The sequence below is a fragment of the Polypterus senegalus genome, chromosome 1 (genome assembly GCF_016835505.1).
Source record: "Polypterus senegalus isolate Bchr_013 chromosome 1, ASM1683550v1, whole genome shotgun sequence".
Lineage (NCBI taxonomy): Eukaryota > Metazoa > Chordata > Cladistia > Polypteriformes > Polypteridae > Polypterus > Polypterus senegalus.
The window spans coordinates 81,316,469-81,339,827 of record NC_053154.1 but is presented as its reverse complement, the minus strand read 5'-3'; the positions used below and the strand labels follow the sequence as shown (position 1 = coordinate 81,339,827).

The following is a 23,359-nucleotide window of genomic DNA, read 5'->3' as shown; positions in this document are numbered from 1 at the left end:
ACAACCAGTTTCCCGTAACGCTGACTGGATAGCATAGCAATTACTACTTTAACACAGACGGATTAAAATCTGTTTAGAGTTACTTTAAAATGCCTTTACATACATACATACATAAGCTTTGACGTTATTATGAAAATAGACAGGGTATATATACTGTGCGTACGTATAATACAAACATGTTATTTAGAAATCTTTTGTTGTTAAAGACGAAATTAAAAGAAAAACACTTAAAACAAATTGCATGCCTTGTGACCATGCTATATAATGATTTTGCATAAAACTAACATCACCCTTTTCTTCTCATCTTTCACTGTGTCATTTCACAGCAGCTGAGCCACCATCTGTCTCTGTCACTCAGCCCGCCCGCCTGAGCGTGACTCTGCAGTCGATTCGTTTTCCCGTATCGCTGATTGGCCAATGCTTAGTCTCTTGGTAAGTAATTGGTAGGCCTGCCTGTCCGTCAAACTCAATCCGGAATTCTCAGTTTAAAGAGAAACTTCGTGAAAGAGACGTGAGGAGATTCGAAAACGCAGTGAGTAACTACTATAACTCATATTTAAGTACATTTCGAGGAACTTTCGTTAAAATAAAGTAACTGTTCTAAACATCTTCATGTTTGCTCAATATAGTGTTATATATTATGCCGCTGTTTTTCGAGCGACGCAACAATGTTAAACTGTATAAGAACGCGAATTGTTTCTGTTCGAGTTTCTTTACAATCCAGTAAAGCAAAAAATATACAATAATATTAAAGAGATTGCGTTGCAAACTCGTCTATTCTTATGTGCCGTTTTTTCCGGTGTGTTCTTCTGGAAATGCACCTTTTGTCCCGAAATCAACTATACATCTTCGACGTTCACAAGTGGCTTTGGGGCGTTCTTGTGTTCTGGTTCAGCTCTGAAGTTACCTTCTTTTAGTGTAGTTAATCTGAAGGGCTACACTGTTGGCTCTGTAGACTGATAGACCCTTCCAACCTGAGCACTTGCTATCATTAGACGAATCCGTCATCTCTTATAGAAAAGGTGTCAGTTAAGAGAATCCTTCCTTGCTGTTATCGAGCCGTTACCTTCCTATCATCACGCTTGTTTGGTGGTGCTCTAGAACAGAGTTGTCTTAAACCTTACGCGGCTGACTTTAGTTTTCATCATTTTTGTAATCAGGTGAATATTCCATCTTTAAACTCGGTAGTGGTCTTGGTAACATGTCTGGTCTCTTGTGATCCGTGAAGAAAGCTGTACAAGTAAATCTTAAATCTTTCATGTTTCTATACATATATTATTGTGATCCGTGAAGAAAGCTGTACAAGTAAAGCTTACATCTTTAATGTTTCTATACATATTTTATTGTAAAATACCAAAATGCTCGTCTGAAGCATTGTACCTATAAATCTCCGGATTAAAATGCATACAATGTAAATAAGTAAATTCCCTTTTCCTTTGCCATAATATTTTCTTAAGTTCGCGATACCTTGTTATTGCTGAGTTTCTAGTGGTCTGCTCTATGCCGTTGACAATTAATTTGCTGCTCATTTCCTTACAGTTTTGCATAAGGTCACATGCGAATATTTTTACCAGAGTTCGTTCACAAAGCGAGGGTGAGCACTCTGTACCACTAAAGCAACTCTTTAAGAAACACGTTTAATAGCACTCTTTACGGAAAAAAAATCCTGGTTTTTAGGAGGATGGGTAAGAGTGACATTCTGATACAGTAGTGCTTGCGGTATGTGTTTTTTTTTTTTGGTTTTAGAGACATAAGGTTTGTGACTGGTGTGATTAATGCCAACATTTACCCGAGCAGTCACATGCAGAGTGGCCTACTGCTCTGCTAAATATTGTCTTAAAATAACAGAGCCACTCCACGTTCTTAGCAGCTGCTGCTCTGTTCCTGGTACAATTATCACGTTTCTTTACGGCTGTCATAATTTGCCACTGCAGGAAATGCTAAAATTAATCATCCGGTTGTGGTTGGACCAAGAAACTAAGTCTCTGTGTTTGATCACAAATGCTGTTTACAGAGTGTTAAGAATTTTGGACAATAGATTAGCTACATTTTTAAAGGGGTGACTGCCCTTGCCAGTGTGTTTTATTTAATGTTAGTTTGCATTCCATGTAAAACCGTCTACAAACATTCCTATACATTTAGGGTGCTCCACTACTTTCTTTTAGGTCTCTAGTGGCAGGTAGCTATTAGTTTGTTAAATTATTGTAATTTTTGCTGTTATTTGAACTTTTGTAATCAACTCTCTCTGCTCTCTTGGAATGAATAAATAGGACACTTTTTTTTCTTGTCATTGAAATTTAAAAAGATGCCTCATGCTGCAGTTATGTAAAGCAAAAGATTGTCATTATTCCTGATATTTCTTCTTATTTTTATTTCACTTGCTATTATTCCTTTTTACGTTGGTTGGACAAGCAAGTAAGAATTTCGTTGTACTCTTTATGTTTGACTATACTGCACCCACTAGTGTTACCCAAGACCTTGGCTTTATACAGTTGTTTGTCTAAAAACCTGCCTGCTGAGATCATTTGAGAGAATGGAATTTTTGTGTTCTGTAAAAATTATTTAACAAAGCGTGTCTTACCTGATTCCATTTGTCTCCTTTATTTTCTATAAATTAGATAGCAGATGCAATCAATTCAGAAAAAGGGATTGAATACAGTAAAACCAAGGGAAGGCAGTTCTCTAAAAGGGACTGAATCTTCCTGGCTCAAACATATATAAAAGAGGGCTTTTGTGCCAGTTTAGTTTGGGGTCATGCCGAGTACAGTCTGTTAGCGCAAAACACTCTTCTGCTTTTTTTCCTATACAGTACTTACACATGCTGATTTTTGGGTAACATACATAATCTTTAGTCTTTCTATTGTAGCAATACTTAATACTGTTTCAGCTGCATGATGCATAATTGAGTTTATTGAGTCAGTCCTTACTAAATTATATTTTATCACCTTTTTCAGTGGGTACACAATCATTTTTGTGCATTGCTTAAGTGTTAACAATCAAAGAATGGTTCTTTTTTTTTTTTAAACTGTACAGCAATAATAGATCTGTTTATACTACCATTCTCTTTGTGCCGTCTTAATCTACGTTTGTGATCTTAAGTTTACACTCTGCCGGAATTTGTGTAATATTGGCCATTTTTCGGAAAATATAAGTAATCATGCAGAAAGCTTTCCTTTTAATTACGGAGTATGTGTAGGCAAAGCAATTTATTATCACATAATTGTGTGTGCCCTTTTAAAATCATAATGGTAACTGAAATCACCCAAGTGGTCCTGATCAAAAGTTTACATACCCTTGTTTGTTGGGGCTGAAAATATACACACAAGTTGACTCACACAGGTTCATATTAAGGGTTATCAAGGGACAGTGTCCACATCTGTAACTTCTTTAAAGTCTTTAATCTATCTGTGTTTGTGTATAATAGTCAGTTTAAATTCATGCAGAACTACACTGACTTTGCTGGATACAGAACCATAGTGAAAGCAAAAGAACTGTCAAAGGACCTGTAAGAAAAGATTGTGGAATTTTGTAAATCAGGAAAATGATATAAAAAGATATCTGAAGGTCTGGAAATGCCTTTCAGAGTTCAAGCTATGGTTGAAAACCAAAAAAGTGGAAATTTAGGGGTTTTGCTGTTACCAATTCACGGTCAAGTAGACCAACCAAGATTTCAGTCACAACGGTGAGGATCATTTGTCGAAATGCCAAGAAAAACCCACAAACCACTTCAGCTGAAATGCAGGCTTCTCTGCAAACAAGTGGTGTTGCTGTTTCAAGATGCACAATAAAGAGGTACTAGAACAAAAATGGGCTACACGGTCGAGTTGCAAGAAAAAAGTCTTTACTGTAAAATGGGCTACACGGTCGAGTTGCAAGAAAAAAGTCTTTACTGTGCCAACACCACAAAACAGCCCATTTTAAAAAATATGCAAAACTGCATCTAGACAAGCCTCAAGACTTCTGGAACAAAGTCCTTTGGAGTGATGAGACCAAAATTAAACTTTATGGTCAAAACCATAAATGCTGTGTTTGGAGAGGAAACAATGAGGCAAATGACAAAGAGGACACCAGCCCTACTGTTTGGCATGGAGGTGGATCTCTGATGTTCTGGGGGTGTGGGAGCTATAGTGGAACAGGTAACTTTTATGTTGCCAGAAAATACTGGAGGCAACTTGCATTCATCAGTCTGAAAGCTGCACATGGGACACGCTTGGATCTTCCAACATGACAGTAATCCAAAATACAAGGCCAAGCCAACCCTTCAGTGGCTACAGCAGAAAAAAGTGAACTTTTTTGCCAAAAAGATTAGGCAGCTCTGCCACATGAGAAATTAAAGGGCCTCATCCACAACTATCACAAAACACTAAATGCCATCATTGATGCTAAAGGGGGCAATGCATAGTATTAAGGACTAAGGGTATGCAAACCTTTGAACAGGAACCATCTCATTATTTTCCTTATAGCCTTAATGCCTTTATAGTTTAGTTTGAACTCCATTAAAAGTAATTAATGTGTTTTGTCTGATCAGTCATCTTTTCTTTAAAGTATGGTACATATCTTAAAAATTCAGCCAGGGTATGTAAACTTGTGAGCACAACTGTACCTGCAATATTAGTTTCTGTTTGCTAGATATTACTTCACAAAGTTAACCTGGAGACTAATTGTTTACTATATCAGTTTTCTGCTTTTCCAGAATTAATGAAAACAGGAACATACATTTTATATTAAGTTTGGAATCATCAAGTTATTTGATTTGTGGTTTGAATGTGCTACTTGCCACTCTTTGCTCATTAGGGAGTTTTTTTTCATTGAAATATATCTCGAGCATCATGAAGTGAATAAACTAAATGCATTTTTAACAAACAACATATAAAAGAAGGAGTAGATGGAATACCCCAGGTAGAAGTACACGCCCGTTCTGAGTTATGATTAAAAAAAAAAAAAATGAAAGCGAATCGGATGGGCTTCATTCCATCAAACCATTCAAGGGTAACAATTTAGTTTAGGCACTGCAAAAATGTTATGTATTACTCTTACCAAAGGTTTTTTGTGGTCTTCATAACACTTGTAAAGCATCAGTAGTAGGTCTGGGTAAAAATAATGATTTTTCTGATTAATCGTTATTTTTCATTTAAATGATTCAGTTTCATTTCTCAGAGTCTGAAGGTCAGTATTGTGAATCTGTAGCCTGCTTAGTAACTGTATGTAGATTTTTGGTTATCTACGTTTTTAGTGTCCGATAACAGTAGATGTTACTAATGTACTTTTTGAGGCTTTCTACGTAAAAAGCATTTCACTATCTAATTGGCACCTTTGACACTTTAAATTGGACGTGTAGGTTTTTTTATGGATTCAAGGGATTTCTCTGTAAAGAACAACATAGTCATGTGTAAGCTGTGCAAGTCAGAAGTTAAGTATTGTTGTAATACAACAAATTTGGGAAATCATATATCCTGATATCATCCATATGTGACAGTCACATGTCACTACATTAAAAATTGACTCTGTTGCAGATATGCTTGCGCACGACAGTCACCGCTAGAGCAACCTCATTGCCTATAAAGTATGCAGAGCTGCTCAGATTACTGGCTGTTCTTCCGAAAACCTTTCTAGCATTTCCAATAAATGTTTCATTGTGTGACCACATCAATAATCCGTTTGTGTGTTGGCATGTCCAATAAATGTTGCTTCTCTTTAATCACGTGGCTAGCTGTACTGCAACAGTGGAAAAAGTTTGCAACACGCCTCATCTGGCCAAACAAGCTTGTAATTTTTAGTATTTTCAGAGTAGCCTGCGATACCAAAGTGAACTTGTGCACAAAGCAGCCAACGTGAATATCTCCATAAGCTGCACTGTAAGGAACCTATTAATGGCGTTGCCAGCCATGAGAGCTAATTCTTTTTCTTTTACGTTCAATTCATCCAATGCTGCTATCAACAAGCATCAGCTCTAGATGCTCATTTTAAAATCCTTCCTGTTTGTCTAACGAGGAAGTGTAAAGACATATTTTCGAAAACTGGTCAATGTGGCTATTACATGTGAGCAAGAGAAGATATGTTTAACTTACAGAATTATAGAAGACACAAGTCTTCCTGCTGTGTCTTTCATTTCAAATAATTTAAGATTATTTTAAATAGCCAAATGTATTCACCCATTGGACAACAGTTTAGTTGAAGGGTATCTACATGGAGATTCACAAACACACAAATTGCTTATTGAATAACATACTTATTTAAAAAGCAATTTTTTGTTTATTTTATAAAAATGTTTGCCAGATGATATAGATGTTTTATAAATTATATGCCATTGTAATGTATTAAAACATTATATGTGTGGACTCTGATGTGGCAATACACATGTTAGTTAAATTATGGAGAATTTTGAATGAGTGTAGTACTGTGAATTTTTTTATTTAATAGCAGTGATATTAATGTGTGGAAAGTTATTTCCACCTCTTCCAAATAACTGATCATTAATAATCAAGTATTTATTCTTAAATATTAGTCCATGTTTATGTATATGTTTTTTTCACTATGTAGACACCCTTCAAATAAAGTGTTACTGAAATTTGTCACCTTATTTTAATGTGTTCTATGCATAGTTAAGTAATCTCTAAAAAAAGCCTCTGCTTCAAATATATTTAGTGCATACTAATTCAATTAAGATAAAATCGATATCAAATCGGGACATTGTGAATTGAAATAAATCAGGACATCGGTGCCAGTATCCAGCCCTAATCAGTAGATAGAGTATTCATTTAAGTGCAGTGTGGCATAATAACATAATAAAATGACCTTTTAATATGAAGGATTCAAAGGTCTAATACTGAATATGTAATATAATGAGACATGTGCCTCAGTTAAGCCACCTCGTAACACTCCAAAGAAAAATTTTACTGAGCTTTATGAAGACCCATAGAAGTGTTTACTAAGGTCTTGTTACATAAGAGCAATTGGGTAATAGATGCATTTTTATGGTGCCTAAACTAAAGTGTTACCTATTGAATCCCTGGGCTTAGTAAGAGTTTACCAGTAATGTTGAAATAAATTAAAGATATTATTTATAAACTTTTTACTAAGCATGCTATGGCAGTCGTGCCCATTGGAGAAATGGCTGATGAATTGAAGCATGCTAATTTAACTCCAAGAGATTGACCCAAGACCGTCTCACGATGACGTAGAACATGAGATTCTTGCAAGACACGCCCTACTTACAACCAATATCAAATAAGACCACGGGCAGCAAACATTCAGTCGTGTGAAGGATTTGAGCACACACAGATCCAGGGTCTCCACGCATATAAAGCGTATAAGGACAATACGTTATAAATGAAATGTCGACGACTAAGCGAAGAAGAAAGCAGCGTGGAGAAAAGAGACTCAAAAGCGTTGGAGAGAAAAAGGAGTGAAAAAGAATAGGTGCAAATTCAGAAAATTAGGAAAGTAATTATCAGCCTGAAACATTGGTGCGATACATATGTGGAGAAAGTTAAAGAATATGAAAGTATAAAAAAAAAAAGAAAGTAAAGATCACAGTAGCGCAAACAAATGGAAATTATTACTCAAAAAAAGGAAAATAATTGCCACGGATCAGGTGTCATTGGGGGCGAAAAAAAAAGCAGGACAAAGCGAGGTTAGAAATAAAAAAAGAGTACGAAACAAAGTAAAACGTCATAAAGTGATTAAAAAACAAGGGGGCCAAACACATGCAGAGCAGGTTACAGATAATAAAAACTGGAATTCAAAAGACTCAAAAAAAAAACAAAACGTAGGCACGAAACACATGCAGAGCAAGATACAGAATATGAAAGCAGAAAAAAACGACAGTGTCAAAACAAAGAAAGTAAACATTGCATTAGTGCAAAAAAAGAGAAACTCAGAGAAATAACGAAAAGGCATAGCGAGCGAATATATGGACATAGGTGATATGTCAGAAGTACGTAAATATTGTAAGGCTTTGAAGTTTGTCAGAATTTCAAAAACATGGTTTACCTCACATGCATTTATTGGTTACTTTGCAAAAAAAAAAATGATTAACTGTTGATGTACAGTAGATCGTTTTGTCTGTGCTAAAATTCCAAACAGAGAAACCTATCCTGAATTATGTTAGTCATTAAACACGTCTCACTGACCTCATTTAAAAGATTCAGCATATTGGGACTCCAAAGATTCCAAATATTGTTTTTACAGAAGTTCTGAAATAAAAGTGAAACTAATGAAATAGCAACAAGTCAAAGAAAACAAAATCTTAAAATTATGTATCCAGAAAACCAAACATGGGGGTTGGCGAGCGAGGCCCCTTAGTATATTATAAAATTACCAGGTGACACTAAAACTGAAGGTACAGCCAATACATACAGTTCAAAAACACCTAAACATTCTTCAGAATCAGTGAACATGTAGTTTAATTTACAGAAGTACAAATTGTTACTTGCATTGGGGAGGATGATTAATAAATACATTTATCCATGATGCTAATGTAAAATAAGTTCTGCTTTTCACACTGCAAAAAAGATAGCATCACCTATAAGACATGCAGAGAAGAGAAACCAGGTGCATCATAGGAGTGATGGATTGGTTGAGGAAAGTAAATCTCTTTCGCCTTGAGCAGAAAAGGTGGCTTAACTCAGATCTTTAGAGGTCTTAAAGGCATAAAGTGGATCCATCAGACTTTTTTTTAATTAAACACTGACGCTCATACTCGGGTTTACTGTCAGAAACAAAGATGTATGTTTAAGGAAAGGGAGACCGGGAAAAGATTTCATCACAAAAAAGAAGTAGAAACCTTGACAACTTTGAAGAATACAGCTATTACCTACTATACAAAAAAAAAAAAAACAGTTTGGTGAACCAAATAGTTTTCTTTCGATTGGGTAACTTTTTGTGTTCTTATTTGCATCTTAAATGTTGATATGTTTTCAATTCTGACTAAGATTAATAACTAATTTTACAAAGCATGAGAACTTTTATATCTTTCTGTTCAACAGGAAATATTACTGGTAAGCTAGCTACTGTATCTTTTCCTTTATTCTGTTGGGCAACCAGTATGACAGATACCAGGGTATTTTTTTATTCTTTCTCAAATCTGGTGACAGTGTTTTTAAACTGTATATATCTGTGAAGCACAGTCTAGGTTTGTTCTTTATTCACAGCTTTGGTTTTTACGCCACAGACTTAAAATCTGGCACATAAGTTCTTCCTTTGAAGTTAGTGTAGTCTCTCACTGTAACACTTTGGATTGCAACCTGCTTAACACTGTTTCTGTATCATATTTGAAATGGCATAATTCAGGTTTTTGATGTATAACTTTTATACTCCTCTGTCACCTCTAACCACCTCCTCCCCATGCAGTGTTATAAATAATTGGGGTGCAGGGAGGGCAGGGAAGGACAAAAATGTCCAATGTTAAAACAGTTTTTTTTTCCCTCATAACACAAGGGCAGGGCAAAAATTACCTTAAAAAATACACATACTCTTAGTGGTAATCTAAAAGGCATCTCAATAGCTGTAAAATTTGGCTCTCTGGTTACATCTGATATTTTGCTTTTCCCTTATACTGCTTTTGTATGCATGCTAACTCCTTCAACACACTCTTTCACAGTAGCCATTGTACGATCAGATACATTTTGTTGAAATAAAAATGTGTGCTTGCTAACATAATGTCTTACTAGGGTTGCTTAGTTTTCCATCATAGTATTAAGCACAAGACTTCATGAATGGTAACAAAATATAACGGACTGGCTAATGCTAACCAAAACATTATGTTGGCAGACCAGGCCAGAAATGTATATATATCGGTGGTTCTCATAATGTTGTCCACAAGTGTTAGTCATCTGAAATACAATACATATCATATCCGAGGAAAGTGACACATTTTTATTTAGGTATTTATTTGAGACATGTCGGGCAGCTCTCCGACATCTGTGATATTAAATGAACTGCAGTCCACAAGGAATGACTATGGGTAGGCAGTACATTGTAGGTGGCTCTAAAGATGGACATAGTTCTGTTTCCTTCCATTTATAAAATGCTGTTCCATTCTGAGTTTCTGATGCTTTCCCATCTTGTCCATTGACCTTGAATAGCCTGTGTCTCGATCCACTGTACTAATTCTTTTCAAACCTAACATTTTTACTTCATACTGTACATGTAATACTTTACATTTACTTACATTAAATTTCATCTGCTACAAATCTGCTCAAGCCTGTATGTTGCCTAAGTCCCTCTTTAATGATTCAGTGGATTCTAGATTATCTGTGAATCCATCTAGATTGGTATCCTCTGTAAATTTAACCAGCTTGTTACTTATATTCCTATCCAAATCATTTACATATGATTTATGACGTACTTCTGCTATTGCAAACTTTCTCAGTGATTGTGTTATTTATCTTAGTTTTTGTACCTCCTGAAGTCAATTTTGTCACTATTTTCTCACCTTTACTTTTATTTCTCTGTTTCTAATTCTTAGTTTTATTTCCTTTAGTTTTATTTCTCTTTGTTTCTAATTCTTAGTTTTCTTTTCGTGTTGTCATTGTGCCACATTTTGTGTTGTAAGATTTCAGGGGTCAGAAAAACTAAGATTTACATGTGAAAATGTAAGTACAGTTTGAGTGAAGATCAGATCTTGATATGTATCTATAGTCAAAGTTGGTATAACAAACATCATGCCACATTTACATGTTGTTTTCCATTGTATAATTTTAATAAACATACTGTAAATGCAAATTCCAGATCTGTAAAAAGTAAGCACACTCCTCTCCTAAATTTATCACTACCTGAATTAGAATCGGGTTCAACAGGTAAGGTGCCAATGATTAGAATGTCATTAGGCTGGGTTTATACTTGACACTCAGATGGTTAATGTGCATCATGGCTGCCACACATTTCTAATGCTCTTTTGACACACTCTCTGATCACGTTTCCAGAGGTGTGCACAAGTTACAGTACCAGTAAAAAATTGAATGGTGTGTGTGTGTTCATGTTTTGGTACATGGTGTAAGCGTCATTGTTAACTATCAACATCTCCATAGTGACAAGACATGCCTGTCAAAACCGTGCTCTTTGAAAGTGGGTGTATAAAAGTGCAAGATGAAATGGAAGCCAATTTGAGACAGATCTGTCCATGCAAAGCAGAAAATGTCTGAGAAATGGATTGGGGATTCGCCCGTTGCAAGATAACAACACAGCGTGATGGCAAGCCTCATTGCAGCTGCAACAAGGTCAATGTGCATGCTTTGATATTTAATGAATGGTTTGATGCGGTGAAGCAAATCGTCAAACTTAAATGCTGACATAACAAAAGTATTCTTGGTGCTTCTTCCATTTCTGGCATAGGCAAAACAAGCGTTGCATATTCCCCATTGTAATGAAGTCATACATATAAAGGTCTCACATACCACCTTCTGTGTCTGCTGTCTTTATTTGCACCTTTGCAACATCTTCAGAATGCAAAGAAGTTTTATCTTCAACATCTTTCTTCCCTCAATTACAACACATTGAAACTGGACATTATTTTCTCACAAGTGATGATGTCTTGCACTGCCACCTGGTGGAATCCTCCAGATTCACAAAAAAATGTGTGCAAGTACTGTATAGACAGTACACTGCTTATGTAGCAGCTGCATATATGTCACATAGTGTTAAATATCCCAACCCTTTTGGTTTGTTGTTTAAATGTGTTCAGTGTATCACCATGCCTAGATCAAAAGAGCTAGCCTTCAGAAGGCAGGGTATAGTTGTGTATTAGTCTGGGGTATTTAAAAAGTATCTCCAAACAACTGGAAAGAAACCATTGCACTGTCTGGAATATCATACACAAGTGGAGAAGATTTGAAATAACTGTTGTAAATATAAGAAACAAAGATGGAAGAGTTGGGGCATCTAGTGGCAAATCCCATTTAATTGGTGGAGAAACTGGCATCCATTCAGCTGAAGAGCTGTTATAGTGCCGGTATATTTAAGGCCTTCTCTGTGGAAAAAGAGGGCCCAAGTTGCCAGAGCAGAAAGTGATGTCATTGTTCCACATGCTGTAGACTTTCAGGCCTGCAGATAGGACAGTTAGGAAAGTACTGAACCATAGCTGTGGGTGGAATTACTGGCAAATGAGCCCTGAAGTTGCTACACAAATAGGCCCAGACCTCATTTTTTGGGCTGCCCAAATCAAGAGATCATGAACATGACAGAGAGAGAGAGAGCGAGAGAGTTTTGACATGTGGGGAACCCTGGCAGTGTATGACCTTAAACTCAAACATCCGGATGTCCAAGAGCCATCTACTGATTTGTGATTTGACTCTTTGTGCAAGGCCAACCACTGAAGAGGGGCATGGTCTATGACTAAAGTGAGTTTGTGGCCTAGAATGTAATACCTTATCTGTTGTATAGCCATCTTGATCACAAGAACTTCCTGTTCAAATGCTGCATACCTTGACTCCTGGTCCAGTAATTTCCGGCACATATGCATCATAGGGTGATGAGCACAGTATATTCCTTTAGATTTATCCAGAGACCTGCTTCACATAGTGCTTTAAGAATGGTGAGAACATGCTACTTATGTTCTGAAATAGATGTCAGTGTCATCCAGGTAGGTGGCACTATACTGTATGTATTGTGGGGATGTAGGACTTTATCCACCAGATGTTGGAATGTGGCCAATGCCCCATGCAAAGCAAAAGGTAGGGCATGATATTGCCAGTGTCCATTGGGGTTGATAAATTCGGTCTTTGGAGGGTTCTTTGTCAAGTGTGGTCAGGTACTGAGCCTTTCTAAGTTGCCCTAGGTGTTCGTCCACTTGTGGCATCATATCGTCGTCAAAATGGAAGATTCGATTAAGCCTACAGAAGTCGCTGTAAAAGCACCAACTACCATCTGAATTTGGTACCTATACAATAGGGCTAGACCAGACTCTAAAACCATCCTCAGGAACACCAAGGTCTAGTACTTGTTTGACCTCTAGCTGCACTTCTGCTGTTTTTCCTCTAGGAGTTAGTATGGGTGTTCTCTAAAAATCACTTCAGCTCTGTAATGTTGTGAAGTAAGGAAAGTTCATCTAGCTTTTCCACCTCCTGTTGCTGATTGGGAGTCAATTAGGGACCTAATTTTAAGTTATTATAAGGAAAGTAAGAGTATGGCTTACCAGAGGAGTTTTCGGGTTCCTGTTCCTTCCACGGTTTTAGTAGGTTAACCTGATATATCTTTTCATCTGGCCAACAATTTGGTTGTTTGTTTAATCATTTCTGTCTTTCCTTTCTTTAATTTGTTGGGTCTTTGTCAGTGAGCTAACAGTTTGGAGTGAGCGATGAGAATTTAAACCGTGACTTGATCACCTGGAATGAAGTAACAGAATGCCGTGCCATGCTATATGTTTAGAATTGGCTTGTTGTAATGGAAAAGTATCTGGGTATGGGTATTGAGTAGCATAATCTACAAGGACCAGATTATTGTTACATCCCAAGGCAGAGGGTTCAAGTGACCCGACTATATCAATCCCAATATGTTCAAATGAACTGTTAGGGGCAAGGGAACAAGAGGAGATTCCAGATAGGAAGTATAAAACTGGCGGGCCTCCTCATTGATTCTCAGCCAAGTGCAAAAAAGTACAAAATGAAGACAAAAGGCAGCTACTGCTGGGTAGTAATGTCCTTACAGACCTAAGTCCGTAGCCTGACAAGCTGTTATGATAGCAGTCTATTTAAGGTCACCTTGGTGAAAGAGGCGGGTCCAAGTCACCGTTATGGGAAGTGATGCTATTGTTCCTCACGCCATTGATTTTTCTGGGGTGAAATTACCAGCAAATAAGCCATGAAATTGTCTCCTAAATGTGTGCGCGTGAAACTGCCAACTTGTCCAGCTGCTGTGGTTGCTAACGTGGACCAAACAGTTCGATTATATTACCCCTCAACTATCTTCTAATATTTCTGTACAGGAAGAAATTATATTGAAAACTATCCTATTGAGTTTAAACTTTGTAAACTCCCAACATATGCCATGATTGCTTAAACCATAAACATTTGCAAAATGTGTTTTATATTTTCTTCATCTGGAATGCCAAGTTAAGGGACAAAATGGGGAACTGTCATGTTTCATGAACAAATGCAAATTGCAAATGATTTATTACTACAGGGGAATGAAAGCATATATATAAATTTAAATTGTTGTGCCCATGCTTGTATACTGAGAAGCTATTTTGCATACCTTTTGAAAGCTAAAAGATACAATTGAAGTTAATGTGCAAAGTCATGAAAAAACATATTCTATTCAACAACTGAAAGCAACCTTGCATGTCTCTAAAATGATGTAGGAATGTCTTATTGATTAATGCTGATGCGAAACTAACAACGAAAGGTACATGTTTTCCAGTATTTTGTGAATTCATTGAAAATGTATGGAACCTTCACTATTTGCCAAAAACAAAGCTCAAAGAGCCTTTGAAACAGTATCAGGTAACAATAATATTATACAGACAAGCTTTTTCCAGCTTCATCTATTAGGTAAGATGAAGCCTTTTTTTATCTTCTAGGGATCTTGAGAAAGCTACTCATGCTTTTATTTTTTCTCACCTTGATTACTGCAACTCGCTGTATTCTGGGATTAACAAATCCCTGATACGCAGGTTACAGTTGGTCCAGAATGCTGCCGCTCACTTTCTGGTTGGGGCAAGAAAGTCTGATTCTGTTTCTCCAGTATGAGGTTCTTTACACTGGCTGCCTGTCAGTTTTCGAAATGATTTTAAAATCTTGTTGCTAGTTTTTAAATCTTTATATGGGCTTGCTCCTGCCCATTTATGTGAATTGTGTGCTTTACACCAGCCATCTAGAGTGCTTAGATCTCCTGGTCAGTTGTCTCTTGTTGTCCCTCATACCAAGTGTAAAACTAAGAGAGACAGGGCTTTTGTAGCTGCTGTTCCTCGCTTGTGGAACTCTTTACCTCATTACATAAAGCAGTTGTCTACAATTGAACTGTTCAAAACAAGATTAAAGACTTATTTCTATTCACTTGCATTCTGTGACCTTCAGTAATACTGATGGTTTCCTCATTGTGATTATGTAATATTACAGTGGAACCTCGGTTCACGACTATAATTCGTTCCAAAACTCTGGTTGTAACCCGAAGCCATTTCCCCCATAGGATTGTATGTAAATACAATTAATCTGTTTCAGACCATACAAACTGTATGTAAATAAATATATTTTTTTAGTTTTTAAGCACAAATATAGTTAATGATATCATATAATGCACAGCGTAATAGAAAACTAAATGTAAAAACATTGAATAACACTGAGAAAACCTTGAACAACAGAGAAAACTAACACTGCAATAGTTCGCGCTATAGCGCTAAAAACAGTTTTTTTTTTTAATCCGTTTTAAGCACAGGGAAAAAAAAATGAACATTTGAAAAATCCGTAATTTAATAAACCACCAAGAAAAGTAACATTGCAACAATGCACACTACGAATAGATCGCTGTAAACAGAAATGAAAACAAAAACAAGCCCAGTGCATTCTTTAACTGCCTTCTCTACCTTATGCGTCCAGCTGTCTCTCTCGTGTGTGCGTGTCTCTCTCTCGCGCGCCTGTGTGTGCGTGTCTCTCTCTCGCGCGCCTGTGTGTGTGTGTTTGTGTGTTGCACTCTCTCTCGCTGCACAGGAAATGTACATTGAGAGACTGAACATGTACAAACCGAAAGGGAAACTGGCTTGTTCGTATACCGAGTGTGTGGTCGTGAACAGAGGCAAAAGTTTGGCAAACTTTTTGGACGTGAACCGAGACATTTGTCAACCGAGGTTCTGCTGTACTTTTATTTATTCTTTATTCTATTTGTTAATTTATTTTATTTCAATTTGTTGTTCATGTTAATTGTATGTTTTTCTTTATTCTATTATTGAAAAGCACTTTGGCCACAGCATTCCTATATCTTTTAAATGTGCTATATAAATACATTTGACATTGACATATGTCAATAGTGAATATTCGAGAATAATTTAACTTAGGGCACAAGCTAAAGTGGCAGCTTCCAGTACTAATGTCATGCTCATCATTTTTGCAATCAGCGTTCTGTTCAATAATTTTTTAGCAAATGGGGGAAAAAAATCATTGCACATTAACTGATTCATTTACTGCTTGAAATTGAATTAGCTGCAGTAAAGAAATATTAAAAATATGTACGACAAATAGTGCTCGTTGTACAGTTACAAGTTGCATATCATATACAGCATTTTTACATTGTGATCAGATTTGTTTAGTTTTTTATGTGCCTTTGAATGCCACTAATATAAAAAATAAATGGCCTGTGTACCATGATACAGTTGTAAATTATTGAGGTCCAGGGCCTTCAGTGCATGGTCCCCAAAATGTATGTATTTACTTGATCAGTTAGGTAGTGCTATGTTAGGAACACAGCACAAAAAAAAAACTTTTTATTTCATAATCCCAGTTGAATGGTGCTAGGTTGGTTTTTGGCATGCACCTGACTTTACCATGAAGTGAGTTTGAGGAAATGAAGTGAGTTTGAGGATATTTTATTTTCATAGTGTTCAATATCTTGTAGCATATCATATGTGGACCAAAATCAGATTAAGTAACTTGCTCAGACTCTGTGTGAGCTGCTTTCAAAAATAAAGTTGATAGCCTATGCGTCTCTGTCCAGCTTGAAACCACAGTATCTGCTATCACCCAGCAGGCAAAAATACTGGATTTTTATGGCCTGCATTTAAAGCAGTCATAGGATTAGATACAGTATAGTTCAGGATAGAAAGGCATCTGTAATGTGACTTTTAATAAAGAAAGAAGCTTCAACAAATTTTATAAAAGACCATAGAAGTGTAAAGGGAAACATTGCTGAAAAGTCAAAATGACTACATCGACTATAAGTAGTTTGATCTGTACTACTTTCCGAGGTTTCTTAAAAAGGCAGAACTTGTTGAATAAAGTTCATAGAAAGATTTTAAAATGGGCAACGTAAAAGACGAAAAATATTTGTGTTGCCCTGTTGGATTCATCTGCTATGTTTTCTCCATATTAGAGTATAATCATTAAATTATCTTGTTTGATTAGCTGGGGAATTTGTGCAAATGATTTTTTTTCTCTTTCTTATACAATTTTGCAGATTTCCAGGACATTTCCCAGTCACATGGTCTCAGTCAACAATGTCAGAAAACTCAAACAGTAATGGATCCAACTCTAGTTGGACCATGGTTAGCCCAGAGGTAAAAAGAAATACTTCATTTATTTTTGTTCTTTTTTTCCTTATGCCTGGCAAACTAACTGTTGTTTTCTTTTTTTAGGATTCTGCAGCAGAAACTGAGAGCTCTGGAGACAATGGCATAGAAAGTCTTTCTGCTGAAACAGTAGCAGGTAAGAAATATTACTGAAATTATTTTGCTGGAAGATACACTTCTCAACTGACTGTCATTTCAAAATGTATATATTAAAAAAGAAGAAGAATTTAAAAAGTATAAAAATGAAATAATGTCTAAACACTTAAATAAAATAACGTGAAAATAAGGGTATTGTCACGTGTGCAGGACAGGTTGGGAAACCTACACCGTGTTGCTGCACCCAGCACATGACAAAACAGCTCTGGATCCGGGTCACCAACCCCCCAGGCAGATCTGCGGTCCAGTCCCACCCTCCAGAAATGACCATCTGTCTGCCATGGCCTGGCCTAGCTGCTTGGGTCCTTAAAAATGAGGATCCTGTGAGCCAGACACCCTCGGGGAATCCCACCACATGGCTATAGTGCCATAACTGACGCTCCCTCACAAAGTGGGTAATGTGCCTCATTAGGGACTTCGTGAACAACCACTCATTCGCCACAAAGTCAAACCGAATGTCAAGTCTTTGTCTCAGGTCACTGGCTAGCGTCCATATAGCAAAACAGGAAGCACCAGGACTCTAAGTTTTGGACCTTCGTCCTTTTGCAGAGATGCTGGGAGTACCACACACCTCTTTCCAGTGACCTCATGACCCCCCACCCCCCCAATGCACTCAGAATTCATCTACTGACTTCATAGGAAGTGTCACCAGAGACACGAATGTCGCTGCTGAGGTAAGTAACCTCTCAATAAGCTAAACACCCTGACCAAAAGGTTAATAAAGGCCTGGATCTTGGTTTTTATCCAGCACACTCGCAAGCCCAGACACTCGGACTTCTCGCTTAGTCTCTGTCTACTAGAAATCATGTGGCTTGGCAACTACAATATGACATTCCACTTAATGTTAAACTTAATGGAGTTCCTGTTTAACTCATTTTTTGCTGAGTTTTGGATAAGTAAATGTGGAGCCCCATTTTTCGCTATTATATTACAGGGCATGCACCCTTCTGGGAAACAAGAGAAACCACACAAGTTCTGTAGTCTGAAGTGCTCAAAATTACAAGGCATTTTGTTTATAAACTGTGGAAGATGTTAACTGAGTAATAATTCCATGAAGCTCAGTGTTCACTGCATTAAGGTTCAGCTAGGTTGAGGTGTGTGTGGTATATATAACATCTTTTTTACTTTCTCTGAAAAGAATGCTTGAAAGCCTCACATCCATCAACAGCTGAGTGCAAAAGACAGTGGTTGAAAATAGGATTCTTGGATTTCTTGCACTATTGTTTATTTTGGAGAAATGGGACCATCCCTAAGCTTGAACTAAGATATATTTGTTATGTTAGTATTTCATTGTGGATTGTTATTATGGAATGCTCCTTTATCACACCTCAAAATCTTAACTCTAATATCTAGATAGTTTTTTGCATAATAAAGTTTTTGTCTCAGTGGCGATTGCTTTAGAGACCAGGGGCTGTACATAGACTTGACACTCTAACATGGCATATGGACAAAAGTGGAAATGTGTTTACGCACAAAAAAATTCAGATGCATAAATCTGCGCGAACGCCAACTTCCACGTTCTTCCACTACATAAATCCCAGTCAGCATGAAAGCAACACACGTGCACGTGCCTGCTGCTCCACCCCAACTCTTCCCAGAATTACGCCTCTTTTAATATGCAAATCAATATAAATAACCCTTAAGATCAGCCTTCTATGAAAAGACAATGGCAAAAGCACGGGGGAAATATAGAAGAATTTCAGCAAATACCAAGTGGAAGCAAGGAAAAATGTACTATTTGTTGGTCTAAACAGTGGTATAAACAACAAAACGAAGTTGATTGAGTGACATAGAGTGTCGGAGAAACTCGAAAGCTCAAGTTCACAAAGTCGCACAGTGCCCAAAATAAACAAAAGTTGTCAGATATCAAAGTTGCCGTGAAAAGGTGAGTCATAGCCCACCGTCTGAGTGTCATATGAAAGCTTATTAGGGTACAGAGAAAAGAAAGAAAAAAAAGAGAGTGAGAAAAAAGCTTGAAATGTCAAATTTAATCTCAAAATTTCCACTTTTATCACATAGTTTATTTTGTCATTAAAGTATAGTGTGGTCCAGATCTAATTATGCAATTTTCATTACGCTATGACTTAAGTTTATTACATAGAAAATCACCCAAAAAATCCCGGACCATCGAGAAGTGTGCGAACTGACGACATCATCTTCGTGCCGAACTGGAATTGTTCCAGCATAAATCAAAATCATCCAGATGATCTGGATCTGCATAACTAGATGTGGACCACCCTGTAGAACAGGGGTGTCCACACTTTTTCGGCTTGCGATCTACTTTTAAAATGACCAGGTCAAAATGATCAACCTACATGAATGCAGTGTATATATACAGAGTATATATACAGTGTGTGTGTATATGTGTGTGTGTGTATATATGTGTGTGTATATATATATAGATATATACACACACACACACACTAGGCTCACCCGCCTTTTAAGGCGACCAACTTTTAAGTTGACCACTTCTTAAGGCAATTCAATATGTAGATCAATTTGATATTTTATACAAACTCATTAATTTGGTTATATTGCATTTGAGCGGCATTACTTTAATACTCGTAGTTTGTTATTTTTGTGATGAAATTAAAACTTTTTTCTATATTGAGGTCGCCCTTTTGAACCCCCCTGATATTTACTACGTGGTGAGGCATTTGTACTCCATCAACATTAATTATAGACATAATTTTGTCTATTTTTCCAGCGCATTGCGCACAAAAGCAAGGGAACGATGGGAGCACCAGGACTCTGCTCACATCATGTCGCTTCGTACCGCAAGCTGCAAGTAGTAAGTCTGTGATAAGCGGAATACCGCTAGGCTTTCCACTCACGGGATCGAAGGACAATCCCGACCGCTTTTTACATGGAAAACGAAACTACAAATCCCATCGTGCATTGCAAAATGAACGGGGCGCGTGTGAAACTCCGCACCTGCATAGCACTCACGGGACGGAAGGACAATCCCGACCGCTTTTATATAGAAGGATATATACTGAGAGTACTTTATGCATAAAATATATGTTGTCGTACCTTGTATAACTGAATAACCTTTAAGGCACAATAACAATTCAATACATTTATGGTCACTATAGTATTTGGATTTAATAATCTTCATGTGGGGAAAAGGCTGACTTGCATAAATAAGTAGAGCCGAATAATGCAATCAAGGAACATTTGAATTCAGCCGAGTGAAAAATTCCGGCTGTCCGATTAACTGCGATTTTAGTTCCCTCTCCTTTCTCTTTCTCAGATTGCTTTTCGGAAGGAAGTTTCGTAGTTTTTATGAACAATTCAAAAGTGCCTTTCCAAATTTTCCTTCTTTGGAATAGCAATGATAGATTGACCGATCAGACAAACGCACTTCAATTGTGACATTGTGAGAAAAAAATCCTCTTCCATTTCCACATCCAGCCCATACCCTCCCCAAACATTTTTTTTTAAATCCTTTCTTTAGTCGATATAAATTGAAAGGCTAACTAGATCACAGCCGGAGTTTTGCAGTAGCTTGCGCGTTTGATCATGCGTGCGGGGATGAGCAGTGTATTAGAAGAAAGGAGATCTCAGACTGGCCACCCTGTATGTCAATGAAGTGGCAAATGCCATAGGGAAGATATATGATAGATTACATTTAAAAAAAATTTTTTTTGATTGCAACGCTATCTACCTGCACTACCTTTGCGATCTACCAGTCGATTGCAGTCAATGCATTGGGCACCCCTGCTGTAGAACATAATAAACTTCATCTTAAAATCGTTTAATTTACTAGTTTCTCAAATCCCATCGTAACTAAAGTAGCACGATAAATGCTTTGTTTTGTATTTGATCTTCTATGTACTATATGTGTGTGAATCACTATGTGCTTCCAGGCTTTCTCTTCCTCCGACAGGACACAGAATCCATTACATTCGTATTATTACATCCATCCACCCATTATCCAACCCACTATATCCTAACTACAGGGTCACTGGGGTCTGCTGGAGCCAATCCCAGCCAACACAGGGCGCAAGGCAGGAAACAAACCACGGGCAGGGCGCCAGCCCACCACAACTTAATATTACAGCTCTCTGAATAATTAAAATACTGAGATGTATACTTGATATAATTTTCATGATGATAGGAGTTAAAGCATGTTGTTAAACATGGGAACACAGTGGCGCAATGATTGTGCGCGACCTTCGATGAAATAATTTATTGCAGCAGTACTGTCTCTTTCAAACGTACTAACCCCCAATTCCTGTCCTTCCTTTTCTTTCTCCAAATACCCAATTGGCACACAATCAGCTCTGTAATAGATGTTAAGCCATCAGTAAGCTTAGAACACCGATTCTTCAAAACTTTTAAGGAACATTGAAATATCTTCGTAGTACGTGTTTAATTATTCTATCCATCCAGTGTCACGCCAGTCCCAGCAAGCGTATAGTACGAAGCAGGAACAATCCGTGAACGGAGTGGCAGATCCTTGCTAGTGCAGCGACACCGTGTCCTCATATGTTTAATTATTAACAGTATAAATTATTCAAATGAAGTTCGTTTTATCTGTATAATAAGCATTTTGCTGCATTTCATCTTAAAAATATCATCCTATATAAATACACGCTTTATAAAGTGGCTCAGTGTGTGCAATATTATAACTGTAGTACAAGTTTAGTGAGGTGATTGTACTAGTAAGTACAAACATTTCTACAAGGAGCACTTGATGGACTGAATTAGTACGTTTATAGTTCTTGGAATGAAACTGTTTCTGAACCGCGAGGAAAGGCTCTGAAACGTTTGCCATATGAGAGCAGTTCAATAGATAGCATGGCTGAGGCAGCATGTGCTTGATGCTGTATACCGATAATTCTATTTCCGATCAGCTGCTGTACAGCTGTGATTCCCCACTCGGATACAGTGATATAAATACTCTGAGTGGTACAATGAGAGTAATATGGAAAGAAGATGATCCGCTGTGGCAACCCCTAACGGGAGCAGCTGAAAGAAGAAGAATGTGCAGTTAAGAGTAACAACGCTAAAGCAGCTATTGTATTTAGAATTGTTTGACCATTCCGTGAACCATTATATTGCTACTGGTTAATTACAATCAGATGCATTAATCTAAAAAACAACATGCGGTTAATTTCAGTGTATTTATAAAGCCGCGTCAGGAATGTGGATCTAAACAAGAAAGGGAAACCACACTGGAACAGTAGCACTGTTTTGACGCTGGGTGCTGCCAGTCTGCAAAACAGTGGAGAACTTGCGCACGCCAGGGTATGAGCTACCATGGAAATGTGCGTGGCTTTATGCCAGGTTTAGGTTTTATACATCACTATTTGAGCGTGGAAACGTTCGTATGTAACAACTTTGTGCGTACGCACCATTTATACATGAGACCCCAGGTTATGAAAAAGACAAATGTCCGTTCTTTTTACTTGCTTAATCCAGTGGTGCCAGGATGTAAGGCAAGAAGCAGTTTTAGTTCATACAGTGGTCTATTGCATCACAAGACCACTCAATTTTTTTAAACAATGAGAGGAAACCAGACTTCCATAAGGTAACCATATGAACAGGTAATGTTAACTGCATTTTCTTTCAGCATATGTTTTTTCTTTCTAGCATAATGCATTAATTCTCCAGTATATCCGTTTTATTATTAAGTATGGTTAGTATTAGTATTTTGAAAATGAAAACCATATGTAAAAGACTTTCAGATATATGAAGAGTAAGCTTGCATATTTGTCTCTTTACAGAATTTCCAACTAGTTCCGAACTGGAGTCATTGCTCCCACATACAGAACAGCTATCATCATTTGAAGATCAGCCGGTGAAGAAGGTACGCTGCTGGTGTCATAAGTTTAATGTGTAAGCTTTACAAAATCCTGATGCCTCGAATAGACTTGCAAAGTCTAAGAACTTAAAACAAACCAAATATTACTATGTACATTATATAAATTGTGAAGTGTTCCTCTGAGAGTTGCCATAATTACATCATGGAAGATAAAAGTATTT

The 23,359-nt window shown here is 37.2% G+C and overlaps 1 protein-coding gene across 4 annotated transcripts in view; it reads left to right on the top strand.

The window, feature by feature from the left end:
* Positions 1-442: 442 nt before the first annotated feature.
* Positions 443-23,359, top strand: part of LOC120528046 (pre-B-cell leukemia transcription factor-interacting protein 1-like) — a 63,893-nt gene continuing 40,976 nt past the window's right edge. For all 4 annotated transcript variants that reach the window (XM_039752044.1, XM_039752035.1, XM_039752026.1 and 1 more), the window contains exons 1-4: positions 443-532; positions 17,101-17,200; positions 17,279-17,348; positions 23,101-23,183. In XM_039752044.1, the coding sequence (XP_039607978.1) occupies positions 17,141-17,200; positions 17,279-17,348; positions 23,101-23,183 (213 nt within the window). In that variant the 5' untranslated portion in view covers positions 443-532; positions 17,101-17,140. The remainder of the gene's footprint in view (positions 533-17,100; positions 17,201-17,278; positions 17,349-23,100; positions 23,184-23,359) is intronic.